The 23,221-nt window shown below is 45.7% G+C and overlaps 1 protein-coding gene across 2 annotated transcripts in view; it reads left to right on the forward strand.

The window, feature by feature from the left end:
- Positions 1-23,221, forward strand: part of LOC115477376 (chloride channel protein C-like) — a 284,847-nt gene that overhangs the window by 208,799 nt on the left and 52,827 nt on the right. For both annotated transcript variants that reach the window (XM_030214217.1, XM_030214225.1), the window contains exon 13: positions 8,591-8,770. In XM_030214217.1, coding sequence (XP_030070077.1) covers positions 8,591-8,770 — 180 coding nt within the window. The remainder of the gene's footprint in view (positions 1-8,590; positions 8,771-23,221) is intronic.

The following is a 23,221-nucleotide window of genomic DNA, read 5'->3' on the forward strand; positions in this document are numbered from 1 at the left end:
TCCACGCCCCAGTGCAGATTGGAGGACGGCTGTCCTCGTTTCTGGGCGAGTGGACCACTATAACTTCAGACGCGTGGGTGCTGGAAGTCATCAGAGACGGCTACAAGCTAGAGTTCTGCCAACCCTTAAGAGACGGGTTTGTACTCTCTCCCTGCAAGTCTCCGGTCAAGCTGTGGTAGTGCAGCAGACCTTGGACAACCTGATCCGCCTGGGTGTGGTCGTTCCGGTGCCAAAAAATCAGATTGGCAAGGGACGTTACTCCTTTTACTTTGTGGTTCCAAAGAAAGGAGGTTCTGTCCGGCCTATCCTCGACCTCAAAGGGGTCAATCGGGCCTGGAAAGTGAGGCACTTTCGCATGGAGACTCTCCGCTCTGTTATAGCGGCAGTGAAGGCAGGAGAGTTCTTGGCTTCCTTGGACATCAAGGAAGCGTACCTGCATATTCCCATCTGGCCTCCTCTCCAACGCTTTCTGCGTTTTACAGTCCTGAGACGACACTTCCAGTTCAGAGCCCTCCCTTTCGGGTTGGCTACTGCTCCGCGGACCTTTTCCAAAGTAATGGGGGTCATAGCGGCCTTCCTGCTAAAGGAAGGAGTACAAGTCCATCCTTATCTGGACGACTGGTTGATCCGAGCCCCCTCTTATGCAGAGTGCGGCAAAGCTATGGACCGGGTAGTTGCTCTTTTGAGCTCCCTGGGATGGATCATCAACTGGAAGAAGAGCCAGCTGCGCCCGACTCAGTCCCTGGTGTATCTGGGAGTTCGATTCGACACCCAAGTGGGCAGAGTGTTCCTGCCAGACAATCGGATTGTCAAGCTTCAGGCTCTGGTGGACTAGTTCCTAGTAGCCTCTCCTATTCGGGCTTGGGACTACGTGCAGCTGTTGGGCTCTATGACGGCCACGATGGAAGTAGTGCCCTGGGCCAGGGCTCATATGAGACCACTACAGCTATCTCTGCTGCTGCGCTGGACTCCGATGTCGGAGGATTATGCTGTGCGCCTTCCCGTGGACCCAGCAGTGCGCAAGGCGCTGAGCTGGTGGACGCAGACAGACAAGTTGTCTGCAGGATTGCCTCTGGTGACCCCGGAGTGGATTGTCGTCACGACAGACGCCTCTTTGATGGGCTGGGGAGCCCACTGCTTGGGAAGGACAGCGCAGGGGCTCTAGTCTCCTGCAGAGGCAAGTGGTCTATCAACCTCCTGGAACTCAGAGCCATTCGCTTGGTGTTATTGGAGTTCATCCCGGTACTCGTGTTGAAGCCTGTACGGGTCCTGTCGGACAATGCCACGGCTGTGGCCTATATCAACCGCCAGGGAGGTACCAGAGCGCCCCTCTAGCCAAGGAGGCTATGAGTCTTTGCCAGTGGGCGGAAGCGAACCTGGAGCAGCTTTCAGCGGCCCACATTGCCGGAGTCATGAATGTCAAGGCGGACTTTCTCAGTCGCCATACCTTGGAGCCCGGAGAGTGGCAACTATCTGCTCAGGCGTTCTTGGACATCACGAAGCGCTGGGGCCAGCCGAGCCTAGATCTGATGGCGTCATCGGCCAATGGCCAAGTGCCGCGCTTTTTCAGCAGAGGACGGGACCCTCGATCCCTGGGAGTAGATGCTCTTCTCCAACAGTGGCCGACACAAGAGCTCCTCTATGTGTTCCCGCCCTGGCCCATGTTGGGCAGGGTGCTAGACCGGGTGGCAAAGCATCCCGGCAGGGTAATCCTGGTGGGTCCGGATTGGCCCAGACGTCCCTGGTATGCGGACTTGTTCAGGCTCTCAGTCGACGATCCTCTGCGGCTGTCAGTGGAGCAGGGCCTGTTACATCAGGGTCCCGTGGTGATGGAGGATCCCTCTCCCTTTGGTCTTACGGCCTGGCTATTGAGCGGCAGCGTCTGAGGAAGAAGGGCTTCTCAGACAAGGTCATCGCCACTATGCTGAGAGCGAGGAAGCGCTCTACTTCTACTGCTTACGCCAGGGTTTGGCGTATCTTTGCAGCATGGTGTGAAGCAGGCTCACTTTCTCCCTTCACTGCTCCAATTTCTTCAGTGTTGGCGTTCCTGCAAGAAGGTCTGGAGAAAGGCCTGTCGCTCAGTTCCCTTAAAGTCCAGGTAGCGGCTCTGGCTTGCTTCAGGGGCCGCCTGAAGGGTGCTTCCCTGGCTTCGCAGCCAGATGTGGTGCGCTTTCTCAAGGGAGTTAATCACCTGCGCCCTCCTCTGCACTCAGTGGTGCCTGCGTGGAATCTCAACCTGGTGCTAAGAGCATTGCAGAAGCCGCCTTTGGAACCCTTGTCGAGGGCATCTCTGAAAGACCTGACGTTGAAAGCAGTCTTTTTGGTGGCTATCACTTCAGACAGAAGAGTTTCCGAGCTCCAGGCGCTCTCATGTCGAGAGCCTTTTCTGCAGTGCACTGAGGCAGGAGTGACTATTCGCACAGTGCCTTCCTTCCTGCCCAAGATTGGTTCTCGCTTCCATGTGAATCAGCAGCTCTGTCTCCCTTCCTTTCGTAGGGAGGACTACCCAGAGGAGTACTCCGCTCTTGAATATCTGGATGTGAGACGAGTCATCATCAGATACTTGGAAGTGACCAATGATTTCCGGAAATCGGATCATCTGTTTGTCCTGTTTGCAGGTCCTCGTAAGGGTCTGCAGGCTGCTAAGCCTACAGTGGCAAGATGGGTCCAGGAAGCCATTGCAGCGGCTTATGTGGCCGCGGGGAAGGTGCCGCCTATCCAGCTGAAGGCTCACTCCACGAGAGCTCAGGCGGCCTCGATGGCAGAGGCCGGATCCGTCTCCTTGGAAGAGATATGCAAGGCGGCAACGTGGGCTTCGGCTCATACATTCTCCAAGCATTACCGTTTGACTGTGGCTGCACGGGCGGAGGCCCGGTTTGGAGCTTCAGTGTTGAGGTCAGGGATTTCTATGTCCCGCCCTGGGTGAGTACTGCTTCGGTACATCCCACCAGTCTATGGATTGATCAGCTTGATGATATGGAAGGTAAAATTATGTATAATCATACCTGATAATTTTCTTTCCATTAATCATAGCTGATCAATCCATAGCCCCTCCCAGATATCTGTACTGTTTATATTCTGGTTGAATTTTAGGTTCAAGTTTAGCCTTCAGTTACTTCAGGAGGACTTCGTGTTCAAGTTCTTCTTTCACTTGGATTCTTCAAGAGTTGAGACGACTTTGTGTTACAGTGAGCTGCTGCATTCCTCTCCCCTCCGTTTTACGGGGCTGGATTGAGACATAAATTCTGCCGGCACTCCCTCCCGCTTCGTGCGGCTGTAGGGCAGCTTTGTACCCCTCCCGCTTCGGCGGTGTTAGGGTCAGTCAGCTCCTCCCGCGGTTGCGGTTGCAGGATAAGCCAGATCCCCCCGCATCGGCGGGTGTGGTGTCCCTCCCCCGCTCCGCGGGGATGAGCTGGACGGATTCCCCTCCCCCACTTGTGTGGGGATGAGCTGGGTTAATTCCCCTCCCCCGTTTCGGCGGTGGTGAGCTGGGCAGAGTGTCCCTTCGTGGGTGTAATTCTCTAAGTGCTGAGTCCTGCGGATGGAGCTTTGATATCGACATACTGAGGAGTTTCCGGCAGCACATGACCACATATAGGGAGGCAAAAGTTTGCTCTCTATCTCCACCTGCTGGTAGATGGACACAACCCACCAGTCTATGGATTGATCAGCTATGATTAATGGAAAGAAAATTATCAGGTATGATTATACATAATTTTACCTTCAATGATGAAACAGGACTCGACATGGCACCGTGTTTTGGCAAATTGCCTGCATCAGGAGTCTGTATATGGTGAAGAACAGTTAGTAACTTAGTAAATGACTGCAGATAAAGACCTGAATGGTCCATCCAGTCTGCCCAACAAGATAAACTCATTTTACATGGTATGCAATACTTTATATGTATATCCGAGTTTGATTTGTCCCTGCCTTTCTCAGGGCACAGACCGTAGAAGTCCGCCCTGCACCGGTTTTATTCTCTAAATACCGGCGTCACCACCCAATGTCCGCTAAGATTCCATAGATCCATTCCTTCTAAACAGGATTCCTTTGTGTTTATCCTACGCATGTTTGAATTCCATTACCATTTTCTGAATTCCATTACATTTTCATTTCCACCACCTCCCGGGGGAGGGCATTCCACGCATCCACCACCCTCTCCGTGAAAAAATACTTCGTGACATTACTCCTGAGTCTGCCCCCCTTCAACCTCAATTCATGTCCTCTAGTTCTACCACCTTCCCGTCTCCGGAAAAGGTTCGTATGCGGATTAATACCTTTCAAATATTTGAACGTCTGTATCATGCCACCCCTGTTTCTCCTTTCCTCCAAGATGTACATGTTCAGGTCGGCAAGTCTCTCCTTGTACGGTTTGCAACACAAATCCCATACCATTTTCGTAGCTTTTCTTAGCACCGCTTCCAGTCTTTTTACATCTTTAGCCAGATACAGCCTCCGAAACTGAACACAATACTCCAAGTGGGGCCTCACCAACAACTTATAGAGGGGCATCAACACACACTTTCCTCTGCTGGTTATACCCCTCTCTATGTAGCCTAGCATCCTTCTAGCCACGGCTGTCGCCTTGTCACATTATTTCTACACCTTCATATCCTCCGACACCAACTGTGCCAGAGCTGGTGGTGGGAGGCAGGACTGGTGGTTGGAAGGTGGGGATAGTGCTGGGCAGACTTATACGGTCTGTGCCAGAGCCGGTGGTGGGAGGCGGGACTGGTGGTTGGGAGGCGGGGACAGTGCTGGGCAGACTTATACAGTCTGTGCCAGAGCTGGTGGTTGGGAGGCGGGGATACTGCTGGGCAGAATTATATGGTCTGTGCCTTGAAGAGGACAGGTACAAATCAAAGTAGGGTATACACAAAAAGTAGCACATATGAGTTTATCTTGTTGGGCAGCCTGGATGGACCGTGCAGGTCTTTTTCTGCCATCATCTACTATGTTACTATCCAGCTTATTTTCAAAAGTGATAGCCGGCCATCTTCCGACACAAATCGGGAGATGGCCGGCCATCTCCTAAAACCGGCCAAATCGGTATAATCGAAAGCCGATTTTTGGACACACTCGCTGGCATTCTGTCGCGGAGGCGGCTAAACTTCAAGGGGGCGTGTCGGCAGGGTAGTAAAGGCGGGATGTGGGCGTGCTTACGAGATGGCCGGCTTCAGCTGATAATGGAAAAAAGAAAACTGGCGATGGCGAGCATTTGGCCAGTTTTACTTGGTCTATTTATTTTCACGACCAAGTCTCAAAAAGATGCCCAAACTGACCAGATGACCACCAGAAGGAATTGGGGATGACCTCCCCATACTCCTCCAGTGGTCACCAACCCCCTCCCACCCAAAAAAACCCTTTAAAACATTTCCTTCCTAGGTGGGGAAGCCAGTTGGCCAGCTCGTAAAAAAAAAAAAAAAGGATCTTGCTGATCAGTTATGTTATGACTTACTTGTTCTGGAGTGCTGTATTTTGTGATACTGTTTTGAGAAATGTTCAAGAAAGACTTCATCCAAATTAAAAAAGTCCCTACCGTTCATTTTCCCTTGATGGCCGTCCCTGACATGCACTTCCCTTAATAGCTGTCTTTCTTTCCGAAAGTGCACTTCTCTTAATGGCCGGCTTTCTCCCCAAACAGGGAAATCAAAACAGTTTTTGCTCACAATTTTTTTTAGCAGTAACAGTGGGATTTGAACCAGCCACCTCTGCATTACAAGAGCCATGTTGTAACAACTTGGCCAAAGCTCCACTTACTTGGTTGTCCCTCCCTTTTGATTATACCCCTTCAGGTCTCTCTCAGCCACTCACAGTGCATCAAGCTGTCTGTGAGTGGCTGAGAGAGACCTGGAGGGGTATAATCAAAAGGGAGGGACACCCAAGTAAGTGGAGCTGTGGCCAAGTGGTTACATCACTGGTCTTGTAATGCAGAGGTGGCTGGTTCAAATCCCACTGTTACTACAAAAAGAGCAGTGTGCAAAATCTTTTGATTTCCCTGTTCAGGGAGAAAGCCGGCCATTAAGAGAAGTGCACTTTCGGAGAGAAAGACGGCCATCAAGAGAAAGATGGCTATTAAGGGAAGTGCACGTCAGGGACGGCCATCAAGGGAAAATGCACGGTAGGGACTTTTTTCATTTGTATGAAGTCTTTCTTGAACATTTCTCAAAACAGTATCACAAAATACAGCACTCCTGAACAAGTAAGTCATAACATAACTGATCAGCAAGATCTAAACATCCAGAAGTACCAGTGCACTACGAATGCTGGCCCCTCCCATGGCCAAATGCCTTGGATTTGGCCGGGTTTGATATGGCCGGTTCCAGTTTCCATTATCGCTGAAAAACAAAGTCGGCCATCTCAAACCCGGCGATCTGTGGCATTTGGCCGGCCCCAACCGTATTATCGAAACAAAAGTTGGCCGGCCATCTTTTTCGATAATACAGTTCCAGCCAGCTGTTGCGGCGCCGCCAAAATAGATCGCCAGTGATCGATTTCGGCGGCGCCGTTTCATTATGCCCCTCTATGTTACCCCAAGTTCTCTCTCCTGAGTCGAGCTTACTAATCTCTCCCCACCTATTCGGTATCTCTCTTTTGGGTTTCTACATCCCAAATGCATCACTCTGCACTTCTTGGCATTAAATTTTAACTAATAGATATTCTGGGTTTAAATTGAATCTTCAGTTTCCAATCAATAATCCATAAACTTTAAACAGAAACCAATATGCCAAAATGAAATAAAACAAATAAAAACTCAAAAACCATAAGAAATAAATATCTATATTAATTATATAATTGTGCTCAGTTTTTTTGGTGAATTATGAAACTGAGCACAATTATATAATTAATATAGATATTTATTTCTTATGATTTTTGAGTTTTTATTTGTTTTATTTCATTTTGGCATATTGGTTTCTGTTTAAAATTTATGGTTTATTAAATTTTAACTGCCAGACCCTTGACCATTCTTCTAACTTTCGGAGATCCCTTCTCATCGTTTCTATTCCCTCCAGGGTATCCACTCTATTGGCTATGTATGAATGGTAAAATGAACTGGATCTAGTCTTTAAAAAGACTAGCAATGTAGATAAACCATTCTAGGTGGTAAATGGCAGCAAAGATGCAACTCTGGGAGAAGCAAAGTCATGAGACGGTGCCAGGAAAAAAGCTGGATTCGCAAAAGATATAGCTTATTGTTACAGAATAGCCTTTTGTTTTTCCATATATTGCCCCATCCTCCTATGTATCTAAAATCCTGTTTATGGCATCAGGTTTTGAGCCATGTATTAAAGTTCTCTATATTATGTAGTCTTTCCTCACCTCTTCTATAGTGAGGCAATATTTCAGAAAAAACAAAAGCCCTTACCAAAGACCACATCCCTTTCCCCATCTTCTGGAAAGCTCTCTATGCTACAAGTATATTATCCCTGGCCAGATCATCTGTTCCCAGGTTGATTACAACATCAACCCTTATAGTCTTCTTTCAGGTAATCTCTGTTTACAGCATCAGTTGGAATAATGGCCCAAGACCAAACAAAAGGATGATACAGTTATAGGCAGGAGCTATTTTCAAAATAAATATGCTCAAATATGTCTCAGTGACTATAACATCTCTTTTATATTCTGAGATACCATTACCTTAAATGCTCTTGGACTAACTAGCTGAAATGTTCATTTAGGGGTATGTTTACTAAGGCGCGTTAGTTTTTTTCATGCGCCTTTAAAGTTAAGGCGCGTTAAACGCTAATGCACCTATATATTTCTATGGGTGCATTAGTGTTTAGTGCGCCATTAACCATTAACGCATGTTAACAATGCTAACGTGCCTATAGCACACCTTAGTAAACATAGGCGTAAATGTCACAAGGAGAGAGGAAAATTAAGTGGAAGGATAGTCAAGAAAGCTGAAAGGTATGAAAAAAATTATAGAGGAGCGAGATGAGGCAGCAATGAACATAAGGCAGATGGAAAGTGAGAAGAATGAGGGAGAAAGGAGAAAAGATAGTACTTGGGTTTCCTGGGTGGCAGCATTGTAGTAGAAACAGCACATATCAATAGGATGTTTGTTTGTGGAGAGGGGAGAAGTTCCTGCATATTTGCAAAGCAATATGCACACAACCCTGGAAAACATTTTGAGGAAAGGTCAACCCTGGAAAACATTTTGAGGAAAGGTTTCAAGGGAACCCCACAGCTTAATGTTGATAACAATACCTGAACTACCCAACTAAATCTGGTTCCTCTGCCTACTAATGCTCAGGTCAAAATCGTTTTAAGCCTGAAAAGTCATTAAGGTTGATGACTGGTCCAGTAGCACCCTGGCCTTAGAAGAACTGAGCCACACATGTGGATGGAATTATCAGGTATAGTTCCAACATGGAGGTCTTTGCAGGGAAAAAAGCAGTGATGCTTGGCAAGCGCATTTACTGGGCAGTTCATTTTATATTCACAAAGAAGACAAGATTGATTTTTCTGAACTTTTCAGCTTGAAGTAATTTACAGATGAATAGCTAACTCATCAAATGCTAGTACATTGTGCATCATTTCCTGTTTACTAAAATGACCTTGCAAGTCTCTGCTCTGTGTCTTTCAGGGTAAACCTGGAACTGTTCACTGCCAGTGATGTCATGACGCCACATGTGAGAGTCCTTCACCTTCAGCAAAATGTTGCCTCATTGGCTGACCTTCTTGTTAAGACCAGTCACAGTGCATTCCCAGTGGTTTACAAGCCTGACCCAGAACATGCAGAGGTCTTCCTGGGAACTATTACACGGTAAAAAGAAAAGAGTATTGTATTTCCCTGTACAAAATTTCATTTATGTGAGTCACTTACCCATAAAACATTGTAATACACAGTCTACAGATGTTACGGTAGTAAAATATTCCAGGTTGTGCAATAGTGTCATATAATCAAGCTTGCTAATGCACTTGCTTTCTGGTCTCATGCTTCACAATATCTCTAAGGCAACTGTGCATACAAAAATGGATGGATCATCATGGGTTATTGATTTCTCTGTAAGCTTCTTGCATGCTTCCATGAGAAACAGAACCATATTATCAGAGTTAGTGTCTCAGAAAGGAGCCTCTAGCATCAATTATATTCTGGGTGGCTAGGACACGGAAAACTAACTGTCAAGAAATGATAAATCAGAAACTTTAAAAAAAATGAATCTGTTCATTCTGCAACTAGGTTTCTGACATATACTGTGAGTCTCCTCAGACAGTTAATTTTCTTCAGTTTCTCAGCTAAATATTTGCAGTTACCCATGACACTGTGTTATGTACATTTTTCCCCTCAGAAAATGACCTTGGCTGTCAAAATACCATATTGTGATTAGTTTTAGTGTTTTAGTATATTCCCAAAGACTATGCAGCATAAACATGTTGGATCTGACCACTTCCAGATTGGAAATGGAAACTTTGTAGGAATCTTGAGATACACACACTGTACTGTATCCACTGTATAGTTTTCACACATACAAACACACAAAACATTTTGAGCACACAGTATGAAGCATGCTATTTGGCCATATATATCATAATCTACAGTAAAGATCAGAAGAACTTAAGAACATAAGAATAGCCACACTGGGTCAGACCAATGGTCCATCTAGCTTGGTATCCTGTTTCCAACAGTGGCCAATCCAGGTCACAAATGCCTGGCAGAAACCCAAATAGTAGCAACATTCCATGCTATCAATCACAGGGCAAGCAATGACTTCCCCATGTCTGTCTCAACAGTAGACAATGGACTTTTCTTCCAGGAACTTGTCCAAACCTTTTTTTAAATCCAGATATGTTAACCGCTATTGCTACATCCTACTGTAAAAAGTGCTTGGCACCTGGAGCAAAGGCCCTGAGTGGATTGTTGTGAACCTGGGAGTCACCCCGGAGAAGGCTGTGAGAATATGCAGATGGGCTGCAAGTCCTCCACAGCACCGGGAAGGCAGCTGGTGGTAGCGCTAAGCATCTGGAGCAAAGGCCCTGAGTGGATCATGGTGGACCTGGGAGTCATCCCAGAGAAGGCTGTGAGGATATGCAGATGGGCTGCAAGTCCTCCACAACACCTTGTTAAAGTGGAAATAGTTGTGAGTTAGAATGAATTTGATTAATTTTATAATAGCTTTTGGTGAGTATTGGTGGTCTTGGGTGGATGGTTTTAGGAATTTATCACATGCAGCTATGCCATCTGCATGGGAAATGTTGCTGTATAGTGATTCTACTACTACTACTATTTAGCATTTCTATAGCACTACAAGGCGTACGCAGCGCTGCACAAACATAGAAGAAAGACAGTCCCTGCTCAAAGAGCTTACAATCTAATAGACAAAAAAATAAAGTAATCAAATCAATTAATGTGTACAGGAAGGAGGAGAGGAGGGTAGGTGGAGGCGAGTGGTTACAAGTGGTTACGAGTCAAAAGCAAGGTTAAAGAGGTGGGCTTTCAGTCTAGATTTAAAGGTGGCCAAGGATGGGGCAAGACGTAGGGGCTCAGGAAGTTTATTCAGGGCGTAGGGTGCAGCGAGACAGAAGGCGCGAAGTCTGGAGTTGGCAGTAGTGGAGAAGGGAACAGATAAGAACGATTTATCCATGGAGCGAAGTGCACGGGAAGGGGTGTAGGGAAGGACGAGTGTGGAGAGATACTGGGGAGCAGCAGAGTGAGTACATTTATAGGTTAGTAGAAGAAGTTTGAACAGGATGCGAAAACGGATAGGGAGCCAGTGAAGGGTCTTGAGGAGAGGCGTAGTATGAGTAAAGCGACCCTGGCGGAAGACGAGACGGGCAGCAGAGTTTTGAACCGATTGGAGAGCGGAGAGGTGACTAAGTGGGAGGCCAGCAAGAAGCAGATTGCAGTAGTCTAAACGAGAGGTGACCAGAAGAGCACCCAGTGGTAGCTGCCTGATGTTTTTTTAATTTGTTCAGAAAGTTTGTGAAGTCTTGTATGAAGCTCTTTGTCTACCACACCATTTTACTGGGAAATCGCAGAAGGGCAGTGATTTCTTATTCTTCAGACCATTTGGCACTTGCTTGTGGAGTCCTGTAAAGGTCTGTGTTGTCCTCTCTTATTCACTATTTATAGCTGGTGTCTGTTTATTTGGACTCAGGAGCATGTTATCACAGTAGTTCAGTCACCGTTGCTATCAAATCTGAACTACTGAAATGCAATCCGTCTTGGGTTGCCTCAGAAACTATTACAAAGGTTACAAATAGTTTAAAATACCATGGCTCGTATAGTGGATGACTTGAGACTGGCAAACCCCCTATTTCAGCATTTGCATTGGTTGCATGAAGGATATTGTGGAGTGGAGGAGTGGCCTAGTGGTTAGAGAGGTGGACTTTGGTCCTGGGGAACTGGGTTCAATTCCCACTGCAGGCACAGGCAGCTCCTTGTGACTCTGGGCAAATCACTTAACCCTCCATTGCCCCAGGTACAAATAAGTACCTGTATATAATATGTAAGCCACATTGAACCTGCTATGAGTGGGAAAGCACAGGGTGCAAATGTAAGAAAAAAATATTGGCTGCCAATTATATTTGGCCTGATATTTAAAAACATTTATCTGGTAGTAGCATCTGCCAGTCATTGATCTTCGGTGGCATTATCTGGCTAATGCTGCTGAAAGTCATCAACCGGGGTGGTCCAGAAAATATATGGATGGGAGCAATATTCAGAACTAGTATCTGGATAACCTACGACTGCAAAGAAAGGTGACCTAGATTATCCACATGGTTATTTGGATACCGAACCTGAATACTCCTGTTATCCAGATAATGGCAGCAATTGGCAACACGCCAAGATCCCCCAATGCTCCTGACAAGGGGTACAGGCAACCAAAGACCTTGTGTTCCCCACTACAACCCCTCTTATTTTTCCAAACTCCACCCCTGCTGTCACTCACCACAGGGATCCACTTTATCTCTGCAACTTCTCTGCCATCCCCTCCCTTGGGCAGGTCTCTCAGCCTCTCTTTCCATCCCACTGGCAGGGGCCTCCCTCCCCCCAGAGCCATTGGAGACTTCTATGCACTTTTAATAATCCCTATATCATAGGGGATTACAGTAAGAATAATCCTCTTGCAAGCCAGTTACAATCTTTACAAGAAACTGGCTCCTGCCGGGCCCAACAATCACAGTATGTAACAGCTTGAAGTCAGTATTAAACAAAGAAAGACCTGGCTCCGGCCACACCAAAAAGGTCAGGAATCTCATAGTTCTAATGAAATCCTTTTCATTCCTTAGTTAGTCACAAATTGTGAAAGTATACAATTTATTTATTTATTGCATTTGTATCCCACGTTTTCCCACCTCTTTGCAGGCTCAATGTGGCTTATAATACATCATGGATACTGGAAATAAGAAGATGATACATATTTGGTTTTACAGAAGGATTTTGGGTTACATGGTCATGAATATAATGGAGGGCTGTTCCTGTCTTCCCTGGACCTCTTTGGCTTGTCTGTGATATTTTGTCTCCCCCTGGCTGAACCATGCCTTCCCTGCTGAGCAAACTAGTGTTAGGCCTCTTATTGGACCCTGTGAGGGAGTGTGCTTAAGAGGAACTGGCAGTTTCCTATACACTTCAGCACATTGGGATTTTGGGATCTTGCCGGGTATTTGTGACCTGGATTGGCCACTGTTGGAAACAGGATGCTGGGCTCGATGGACCTTTGGTCTTTCCCAGTATGGCAATACTTATGTACTTATCAGATAGTTTGTGAGATATATGCAGGTTTAATCTGCTACCTTCATTTTTGTACCATGTGTGATTGAATATAGTTTTGTCCCATTCCATTAATCACTACCACGGTGCTTAAAAAAGACCCTAAGACAAGAAAATGTAATGAGCTCAAATAATGTCCAAATATAGCACAAATCCTAGCTGTGTGAGCACTGAGATCACCCTTTGAATCCTCATATACGGCCATAGTGGCCTCTAAGTTCAAGTGGGTGTTCCTGGATCTAAAAAGGCAGGAGCAAAGATGCCTTCTTGCCCTCTTTTGCTCTCTCCCTCTCTCTGTCTCTCTGGCTGTCTTCTTTAATCTAATCTAGTTGTTCATTTATATCCCACTTTTGAAACCTTTCAGACTAGTTTACAACTTATATTTAAATATATTTCAAAATGCAGTTTATATAAAGATATTAATATAATTACATAAATATTTATAAAATTCGTTTCTACAAACTAAGGGCTCCTTCTACTAAACCACGCTAGTGATTCCCGACACGGCAAACGTGACGCAGTCCATTCAGTTTGAATGGGCTTCATCGCAAGCACATTTTAGTAAAAGGGGCCCTAAAGCAGTTTATAAAAAATACGAAACAATTCATATATATAAAGAACAATGTAAAAAAAAGAAACACAACCAATAGTAATAGTAATGATGAAAATTGAAAAATTCCCCTAAACCCTCTCTCACTAAGGACAGAAGAGGCACAATTTTAAATACTGTATAACATAAAAATTAAGGGGCCCTTTTACTAAAGAGCAGAAAACGCCCTAAAGCAGACTTAGCAAATGAGAAAAGTCTTTGTTGTAATTTGCCTGTCAGTGTGCTAATTGTTTGCTGGGGTTTTTTTGTAATTTTTTGGGGAGGGGAATAGACATGGAAGTGTTATCCAGTTAGCACGTTTGCATTAGCGTACTAACTGGATAACGTTGAGTGAACGTGAGAGCACATAGTACCTCCGAATTAGAAGGTTGTAAGTGCTCCTGTGTTAATATTTTTGCAGGTCTCATTCGTTAATGGAAAAATTAGCATGGGACTTATACAAAAATAAAACAGAAAAAGCCTTATTTTAAGGACACATTAGAAATGGGCTTAGGGGCCCTTTCACTAAGGTGTGTCCTATGCGCATCAAATTGGCACTACTGCCCGGCTACTGCATGCCCTGGGCGGTAATTCCATTTTTGGTGCACGCCCAAAATACGCGGTAGAAAATATTTTCTATTTTCTACCGCATGGCGCTTACCCGGCGATAATTGGCAGTTGATGCGCAGTGAACGCTTACCGTGAGGTTAGTGCATGAGACCTTACCACTGAGCCAATGGGTGGCGGTAAGGTCTCAGGCCGAAAATAGATGCACGCTGGTTTTAATTTTACTGCACACCCATTTTCCAGCACACAAAAAAATGCCTTTTTTCCAGGTGCACTAAGGAAATGGAACAGCGCACATCTGAAACACGTGCCTACACCAGTGCAGGCCACTTTTAGGTGCACCTTAGTCTTGTAGGGAAGGCAAATCCACCAGGTGGATGGATCACAAAATCCCATGGAGTCAAAGAGCACAGAAGAAAGTGGGAAATGGACCACAAACCTCAGAGACTGGGATAGCCGGACCGTGTAAACCAAATTTTATTACAGACTCGATACAGATCTGTGTTTCGGCCACAGGCCTGCGACCGAAACACAGATCTGTGTCGAGTCTGTAATAAAATTTGGTTTACACGATCCAACTTGAAAGTCTTGTGTCATAACATGCTAAGCCCATTTCTTAGCACATCTTAGTAAAAGGGTCCCTAAATCACAAAACCAAATGAATAAACTTCAATATTCTAATTCAAACACGCGTGGGACAAACATAAAGGAATCCTGTTCAGAAGGAATGGATCCTAAGGAGCTTAGCCGAGATTGGGTGGCAGAACCGGTAGCAGGAGGCGGGGATAGTGCTGGGCAGACTTATACGGTCTGTGCCAGAGCCGGTGGTGGGAGGAGGGGCTGGTGGTTGGGAGGCGGGGATAGTGCTGGGCAGACTTACACGGTCTGTGCCCTGAAAAGGACAGGTACAAATCAAGGTAAGGTATACACAAAAAGTAGCACATATGAGTTTATCTTGTTGGGCAGACTGGATGGACCATGCAGGTCTTTTTCTTCCGTCATCTACTATGTTACTAAGCAAACATAGTCTAATGAACCCGTAGCCCCCAGAACATGTTACCAATTCTGATATCTCCCTATAAAGGGACCAGCTCTGATTTTATTTTATTCTGTGCACATAAATGATATCTGATCTAAATATAGGTGAAACGTTTCCTGGCCAGGATTTTTTTTTGTTTTTTGGTTACCTTAAATATCAAGAGCTGCTTCAAAAGACTGAAGATACCCTGGTATGTCCACCTCTCCAGCATCATCTGAACAACTGTCCCTAACACATTCTTGTGCTCCCTCATCTGAAAAGTAGTTGTGCAAATGCTCCCTAACATTACACTAGAACCTATACTGAAACTGTTTATTTATTTATTTACAGCATTTATATCCCACATTTTCCCACCCACTGGTAGGCCCAATGTGGCGTACAGTAATTTACAGAAGCATACATCAAATCTTTAAACAAACAGTCAATGGCATTGTAGGGAAAGGAACAAGTGAGTAATAGCAGAGGTGGGAAAATAGGAATAGAAAATAGAATTCAATGGGTGGCGGTGCGGGGCGGATCAAGAGCATAAGCCTTTCCAAACAAGTAGGTCTTAAGGTATCCTTTGAAGGTCGGATGATAGGGATAACTTTCACGAATCTAGGTAGACCATTCCACAGTTGTGCGCTAATATAGGAGAAGGTGGTGGCGTAAGTGGTTTTATACTTGAGGCCACTGTAGATTGGGTAATGCAGATTTAGGTATGAACGAGCTTGTCTGTGAGAGTTTCGAGGTGGTAAGCTGACGAGGGCGTCCATATACGCAGGGGCTTCACCATAGAGAATTTTATGCACCAAAGCGGAATTTTTAAATCTTATTCGGTCCTTTACAGGGAGCCAGTGCAGTTTCTCACGCAGTGGCCTTGAGCTTTCAAACCTCGATTTACCATAAATGAGCCTAGCAGCTGTAGATATTTAAAAAAATAATAACACACTTGGGGGTCCTTTGACTGTTAGGTGCTAACGTGCACCTAGGGACTCTTTGACAAAGCAGCATAAGCCCAACGCGGGTGCCGGCGGTAGGTCCAGCCCCAGCAGGCACCATTTCCTGCACTAGTGAAAATAGGGCCGTATTTTTTTTAGCATAACACTAACCCGATGGAAATTGGGCAGCGCTGCGTGCTACCTGGTTACTGCTGGCTTAGCGCCTCCCCCCCCCACGCATGGCCACGCGGTAAGTGAAATCATACTGCATGACCATGTCATTTTTTGGTCTTTTTACCAGCTGCAGTAAAAAGGGCCTCAGCGTTCAGCAAAAATGGCCCCCGCAGCTAGTGTAGGGACCTTTTTACCACAGCTTGGTAAAAGGGCCCCCTAATGCAGCTAAATATGGAGTACTGTGGAATGCGCTCAGGCGTCCTGTGCTAACTCCAAAATGTGCATGTGCTATAAACTATTTCTATTTTTTTTTGAGGGGGCGTGTTATGGGCACAGAGCGAGCGTTCCTGCAGTAACCTGTTAGTATATGTACATTCCAAAAGGACAGAAGAACAAAACTCCACTCTTTGCAGCACAATGCAAGAAACAGTAGAGGCGACAAAGAAAATCTGGTGCACTCGAAGATTTTAATAAAATTCTTCAAAGTAAATACAACAACTCGACACAGGCCAATGTTTCAGCTAGCAAGCCTGCCTCAGGAGTCTGAAAATGTTCAAACAATAGCGCGATACCGATCAGGGCTGGCGACATGCGGTAAGCAGAGTATGCATGGCGGGGGGTTGGGGGGGGTGCACCAGAAACTGCCTAGCATATACGTTGCGCTGTACTCCACTGGCCACTGCCATCGCACACCACAGCCCTCCCAAGACCTACCTTGAAGGCCAGGGCACATCCATGGCACCACCGTGTTTTAAAAATGGCTGCAAGGCTTCCTCGGCAGCCATTTTTTAAACACAGCGGTGGTGGCGGCACCAGCGGCGCAGAAGTGCAAAGCAGAGACAGAGTAGCAGCAGCGGACAGGAAAGAGTGGGATTCTTTCCTGCCTCCGCAGCCGCAGAGGTTACTACACTACCAGGGCGGGCGGGCCCTTCAAGGTAGGACTATAATGTGTGGGGGTTGTGGTATGCGGGAGGGGGATGGCGGCGACGGCAGCAACTGTGGTGGTGGGGTGGGGGGGGGGGCAGGTTTTGGTACAGTATAAGATAAACTAATGGACTGCATTAGGGGCTTATAGCCCATTTAGTTATGTTTAAGCAAATGAGAGATCTGCAATTATTTTGACTTATGAAAACCACTTGTCCCTGAAACATGCTCAAAACAGAATAATCCATTTGTACAAAAGAGATGAGGTGAAGGTGTGATTCCATGTGCCCCAATGAAAGGAGAGTTTAATTTTACTTCCAATCTGTATAATACCAGGCTTCCCAAGGCAGATTACACAGCAACAGTTAAGATGAACCCATCAGTAAACAGGATATCCTCACTGAAAGCTGGCCATCTATTACTGTATTGTATAGAACAGTGTAGAAAAAGGAGCACAAAATATAGCCTTTATTAGTGCTGTTTCCACCAGCTACAATAATTTTTTTAATAGTTTTAGTGATATTCAATTTTATTTCATGATATTTATCTACATATGGGAAGTTTTCAAATAAATTAAAAAGCTGTTGAGTAAAAAAAAAAGCTTTTGTTCTTCACCTTTTAAGGCACTGGGCTGAAAAAGGGGGCGGGGTGGGAGAAGTGGGAGGGAGAAAAGAGAATGGAGATGCTGGACTGGAGGGGGGGGGGGGGTGCCAACTGATAATTTGCAGGGGGGTGCCAGAGACCCTAGCACCGGCCTTGATACCGATGTTCTCAATCAACAGAAATAGCCTCAGTGGACAGGAGAAAGTTAAAATCTATTCATGCAAAAAGCCTTGCTGTGCTTCAGCTGTGAGATCTTTCTTCGTCTGACACCAAAGAAAAAAAATAGTCTAGATATGGTAGCAGAAAAAAATATTTAAAAAATGAATCCCAACCCTAGGCAGTAGGCCATTTATATATATAAAAAAATAGAAAATAGGCCATTTTACGGCTGCTGTAAAAATGGCCTTAGTGGTTAGCATATCTGGGTTTAAAAAAGGTTTGGACAAGTTCCTGGAGGAAAAATCCATAGTCTGCTATTGAGACAGACACGGGGAAGCCACTGTTTGCACTGGGATTGGTAGCTGGAATGTTGCTACTATTTGGGTTTCTGCCAGGTACTTGTGACCTGGATTGGCCACTGTTGGAAACAGGATACTAGGTGATATGGACCATTGTCCTGACCCAGTATGGCTATTCTTATGTGTGAAAGATCCGTGTAAGGCCACTTTTTGCCACAGCTTAGTAAAAAGACCACTTGTTTTCCTGAACTCATTTTTAATTAGGAAAAATAGCTGGCTTTGTCTCCACAGTCTTTAACACGTTTATGCAACCTCATACAGAGTTTTGCCAGAAAGAAAGTATTTTCTCAGTCTTTTTTTTTTCTCTCACTGTGCAGCAAGTTTTCCCTGTCAATTTAAAATTCTGATTGGCATATTCTAACTGCACTCCGTAATCTCCCTTCTGGCCATTTCTCTGGGTGCACTTGAACTATTAATAATTTCCTTTATTATTGCTTCAGAAATTTGTTTTCACAAATAATTTTCCTCCTAGGGAATTTTTCTCAGTTTCCATGAACACTGATAAACAAACCACTTGTCTTAGTTCTGTTAGTCTGCTTAGTTTCCAGAATGGAATTTAATTCTGATGAGAATGTGTATTAGTTTCTCATGTTGGCGGGATACTGGCAAATTTAACTGGGCCTAACTTTCCAGTCCTTTATAATTTCAACTTTTTTCTCTCTCTCTTACTGTCTGATCACAGTGCCCCTCTTTTCATTTTTTTTATTTATTGGTTATTCAAACATGAACTATACAGCTCAAAATCACTCCTAGGGTCACACATTCCAGGAACAAATTTCTTTTTCACTCTCAGGTTCAGTCACACCTGCCCAAAATAAATTTACAGGGTTCTATATTTTGTTCTGTTAGACTTTTTAAACATAGATGCATAAAAAAATGTAGGCAGATAAAGACCATATGGCCTATTCAGTCTTCCAATCTATGTCATCTACTCTCCTTATCACTCCCTATGTACATGTCCCAAGATCTCTTGAATTCAGTTACTGTTTTCATCTCCACCACTTCCACCAGGAGGCCGTTCCACAAATTCACCACCCTTTCTGTGAAGAAGTATTTCCTCAGGTTACTTCTGAGTCTGTCCCCTTTCACATTCATCTTATGCCCCCTCAATACAGAGCTTCCTTTCAATTGAGAGACTCCCCTCCTGTGCATTTATGCCGCATAAGTATTTAAGTGTCTCTGTCATATCTCCCATCTCCTGCCTTTCTTCCAAAGTATACATATTGAGATCTTTAAGTCTGTCCCCATACACTTTATGACGAAGACTAGTGGCCATTTTAGTAGCCGCCTTCTAGACCGACTCCATCCTGTGTCTATCTTTTGAAGGTGCGGTCTCCTCTCAATAAGTGATTAACAATGTGTCTTTCCCTTCTATTCAGCTTTAAAATTACATTGCAGTCTCTCTCTTACACACTGCCCTCCTTGTAAAGATTCAGAAATCTATCCACACTTGCCTTAATTTTCCTTAGTTGATATCGAACTCTATCACACCAAGCAGCCTCTTTGCTGTATTTCCTGTCTCTTACCTAGAACTGACTGACTGTCATACAGTCCCCTTTCAGCAGGAACTCCTGCTCACACAGCAGCGTGGCCAAGCCTCCATCCTCACAACGACAATGCTTGCAATACCACTGAGGCAGTCTTCTTGTGTGCAGAAATATGCCTGTAAACATGGGCGTAGTTTGAATGTTTCTTTGGGGGGGGGGGGGGGGAAGGATGGAGCAGGGCATATTAGCATATTCATTTTGCAAATGAGTATGCTAATATGGAGGAAGGAAGGAAGGAAGGAAAGAAAGAAGGAAGGAAGGAAGGGAGAAAGAGCTGGCTTTTTTGGGAATAACAATAATGAATATGTGTGAGATATCTCACGCTAATATGCCCATTAACAGTGGGAGCTACTCGAATGCTTCCCAGCTATCTCATCCCCACTAGTAGTAGCTATTGGTCATTCTGTAAACTGGCTTCTCACTTCTGAGTTGACCACGAACCACCCAGTATTACCCCATGCCTCTTTATTGACTCTCTTTGCACATTACCCCTGGGGACTCCTTCCCTAGCTGCCTCTTACTACCTATGCAGCAACTGCCAGTGGCACCCTGACCTACTGTCACTTCTGGGTTTGAAGCCACCATAAGCTACAGTCCAGGCTTTACCCTTTTACTATGATAGTCTTGCATCTTCATAATGCACTGGCAAAAGCAACATAAAAACATTCTCGGAGGGGTAAAAGAGGCGATCAAGGAAGACAAAGCCATAGTGGAGAGATAAAATGAATTCTTTGCTTCAGTCTTCACCGAGGAAGATTTGGGAGAGATACCGGTGCCAGAAACTACAACTGCCAATCTCCGAAACTTTAAGAATCCTTGGAGTCACTATCAACCACCACCTAACACTTGAGACTCACGCAAACAACACAATAAAAAAGATGTTCTACTCTATGTGGAAACTGAAAAGAATAAGACCATTCTTCCTGAGATCCGTCTTCTGCAGCCTAGTACAATCACTCGTACTCAGTCACTTGGACTACTGTAATTCACTATATGCAGGCTGCAAAGAACAAATACTGAAGAAACTTCAAACAACCCAGAATACAGCAGCTAGACTCATCTTCGGAAAACCAAAATACGAAAGTGCAAAACCCTTACGTGAGAAACTGCACTGGCTCCCACTCAAGGAACGCATCACCTTTAAAGTTTGCACCTTAGTCCACAAAATCATTCATGGTGTAGCCCCTGCATACATGTCTGATTTAATAGACCTGCCACCCAGAAACGCAAAAAGATCATCCCGAACTTTCCTGAATCTCCACTTCCCTAACTGCAAAGACGTAAAATACAAAGCACTGCATGCATCAACTTTCTCCTATAAGAGCACGCAACTCTGGAATACAATACCACGCAACCTGAAAATGATCTACGAATTAACTGACTTCCGCAAACGACTGAAGACCTATCTCTTTGAGAAAATTTACGGCAAGGATCAAAACACATGAAGCCTAAACACACACACAGAATTGCATCAATACACTTTCTTGTACCCTCCTACCCGTACTCACACCACTATTAACACTCCCATATATAAAATAGTTATACCTAAGGCTCCTTGCCATTATTCTATCGCCCTATTTTTTCCCCCATTGTACCATTCCAATGTTTCTACGCCAAACGATGTCTTGGCTCGATTCTGTTTTCACATAACTCCTCACAATGTTAACCCATAATCGAACTGTACATATTGTATGTCCATAATTCACAATATATTGTAAGCCACACTGAGCCCGCAAATAGGTGGGAAAATGTGGGATACAAATGCAATAAAATAAATAAATAAAATAAATAAATGGTATTCAAAGCTGACGAGTCGGAGAAACTGAATGAATTCTTTATAAACCTGGAGGATGTAATGGAGCAGTTCTACAAATTGAAGAGTAGCAAATCTCCTGGACCGGATGGCATTTATCCCAGAGTACTGATAGAACTGAAAAATGAACTTGCAGAACTATTGTTAGTAATATGTAATTTATCCTTAAAATCGAGCATGGTACCGGAAGATTGGAGGGTGGCCAATGTAACGCTGATTTTTTAAAAAAGGTTCCAGAGGAGATCCAGGAAATTATAGACCATTGAGTCTGATGTGGGTGCTGGGCAAAATGGTAGACACTATTATAAAGAACAAAATTAGAGAGCATATTCAAAAGCATGGATTAATGAGACAAAGCCGCCATGGCTTTAGTGAAGGGAAATCTTGCCTCATCAATCTATTACATTTCTTTGAAGGGGTGAACAAACATGTGGCTAAAGGTGAGCAGGTTGATATTGTGCAGTGGCGTAGCAAGGGCGGGACGGTGGGGGCGGTTCGCCCCGGGTGTCCGCGGGTGGGGGGTGCTCCGTCGCGTCTCTCTCCTGCCACCGCCTGCCTTTTTCTTAAAAATCCGTGCAGCCACGCAGGCAGCGCTACGTGTCTGCACTGCGTGTGCTGTGAAAGAAGTAAATCACCAGCGTTGGCTTCAGGGCTTCCCTCGATGTCCCGCCCTCGAGGAAATAGGAAGTTACCTCACAAGAAGGCGGGACATTGAGGGAAGGCCCAAAGCCAGTGCTGGCGATTTACTTCTTTCACAGCACATGCAGGGCAGGAAGCGCAGCCTGCGTGGCAGGGGCGTAGCCACGGGCGGGCCCAGGTGGGCCTGGGCCCACCCAATTTTGGGTCAGGCCCGCCCAGCAGCAAAGTTCCTGACGGCGATTCCAGTCGCAGCGATTTCCACATGCTGCCTGCCAGTGCCGGCTGCCGCTCAATCTCCTTGCGCTACTAAGCGCTAACCTGGAAGTCTCTCCTCTGCAGGAGAGACTTCCGGGTTAGCGCTTAGTAGCGCGAGGAGATTGTTGAGCGGCAGCCGGCACTGGCAGGCAGCTTGTGGGAATCGCTGCGACTGGAATCGCCGTCAGGAACTTTGCTGCTGGGCGGGCCTGCAAGGAAGGTGAGATGCTGCAGCTGCACGGGGGGGGGGGGGGGGGGGAAGATGTCGCATGGGGGAGGGAAGACGGGGAGACACAGCAGCTGCACAGGGGGAAGGGAAGATGGAAAGAAAGATGCTGCACAGGGGGGGAGGGAAGATGGAAAGATGAGGCTTGGTTGGTGGGTGAGGGAGATGCAGCAAAGGGGTGGAGGGGTGAGGAAGGGAGAAGTCTTGGCTATGTATGAGGTGGAGGGGAGGGACACATGCTGCATACAGAGGGGATAGGTGGAGAGGGGGAGAAATGGTAGGCATAGGGGTGGAGAGGAGGGAGAAATGGTGGGTATAGTGGTGGAGGGAGGGCGGAGCAGAGAAAATTTTGTGCCCACCCACTTTGGGCTCAGGCCCACCCAAAACTGGCTGTCTGGCTACGCCACTGCTGCGTGGCTGCACGGATTTTAAAAAAAAAGAAAAAGGCAGGCGGTGGCAGGAGAAGAGGGCTCTGTGGCTCTCAGTGGAGGGGGGACGGGACTAGGTCAGGGGGGGAGCTCAGAGGGGAGAAGGGGATTGGAGTGGGGGTGGGGGTGGGGGAGTTCAGAGGAGGGGTGTTCAGAAGGGAGAAGGGGATTGGAGAGGGTGGGGGTGCTCAGAGGGGAGAATGGGGATTGGAGAGGGGGTGGGGGAGTTCACAGGGGAGAAGGGGATTGGAGAGGGTGGGG

Source organism: Microcaecilia unicolor, chromosome 1, assembly GCF_901765095.1.
Source record: "Microcaecilia unicolor chromosome 1, aMicUni1.1, whole genome shotgun sequence".
In the NCBI taxonomy this organism is placed as follows: Eukaryota; Metazoa; Chordata; class Amphibia; order Gymnophiona; family Siphonopidae; genus Microcaecilia; species Microcaecilia unicolor.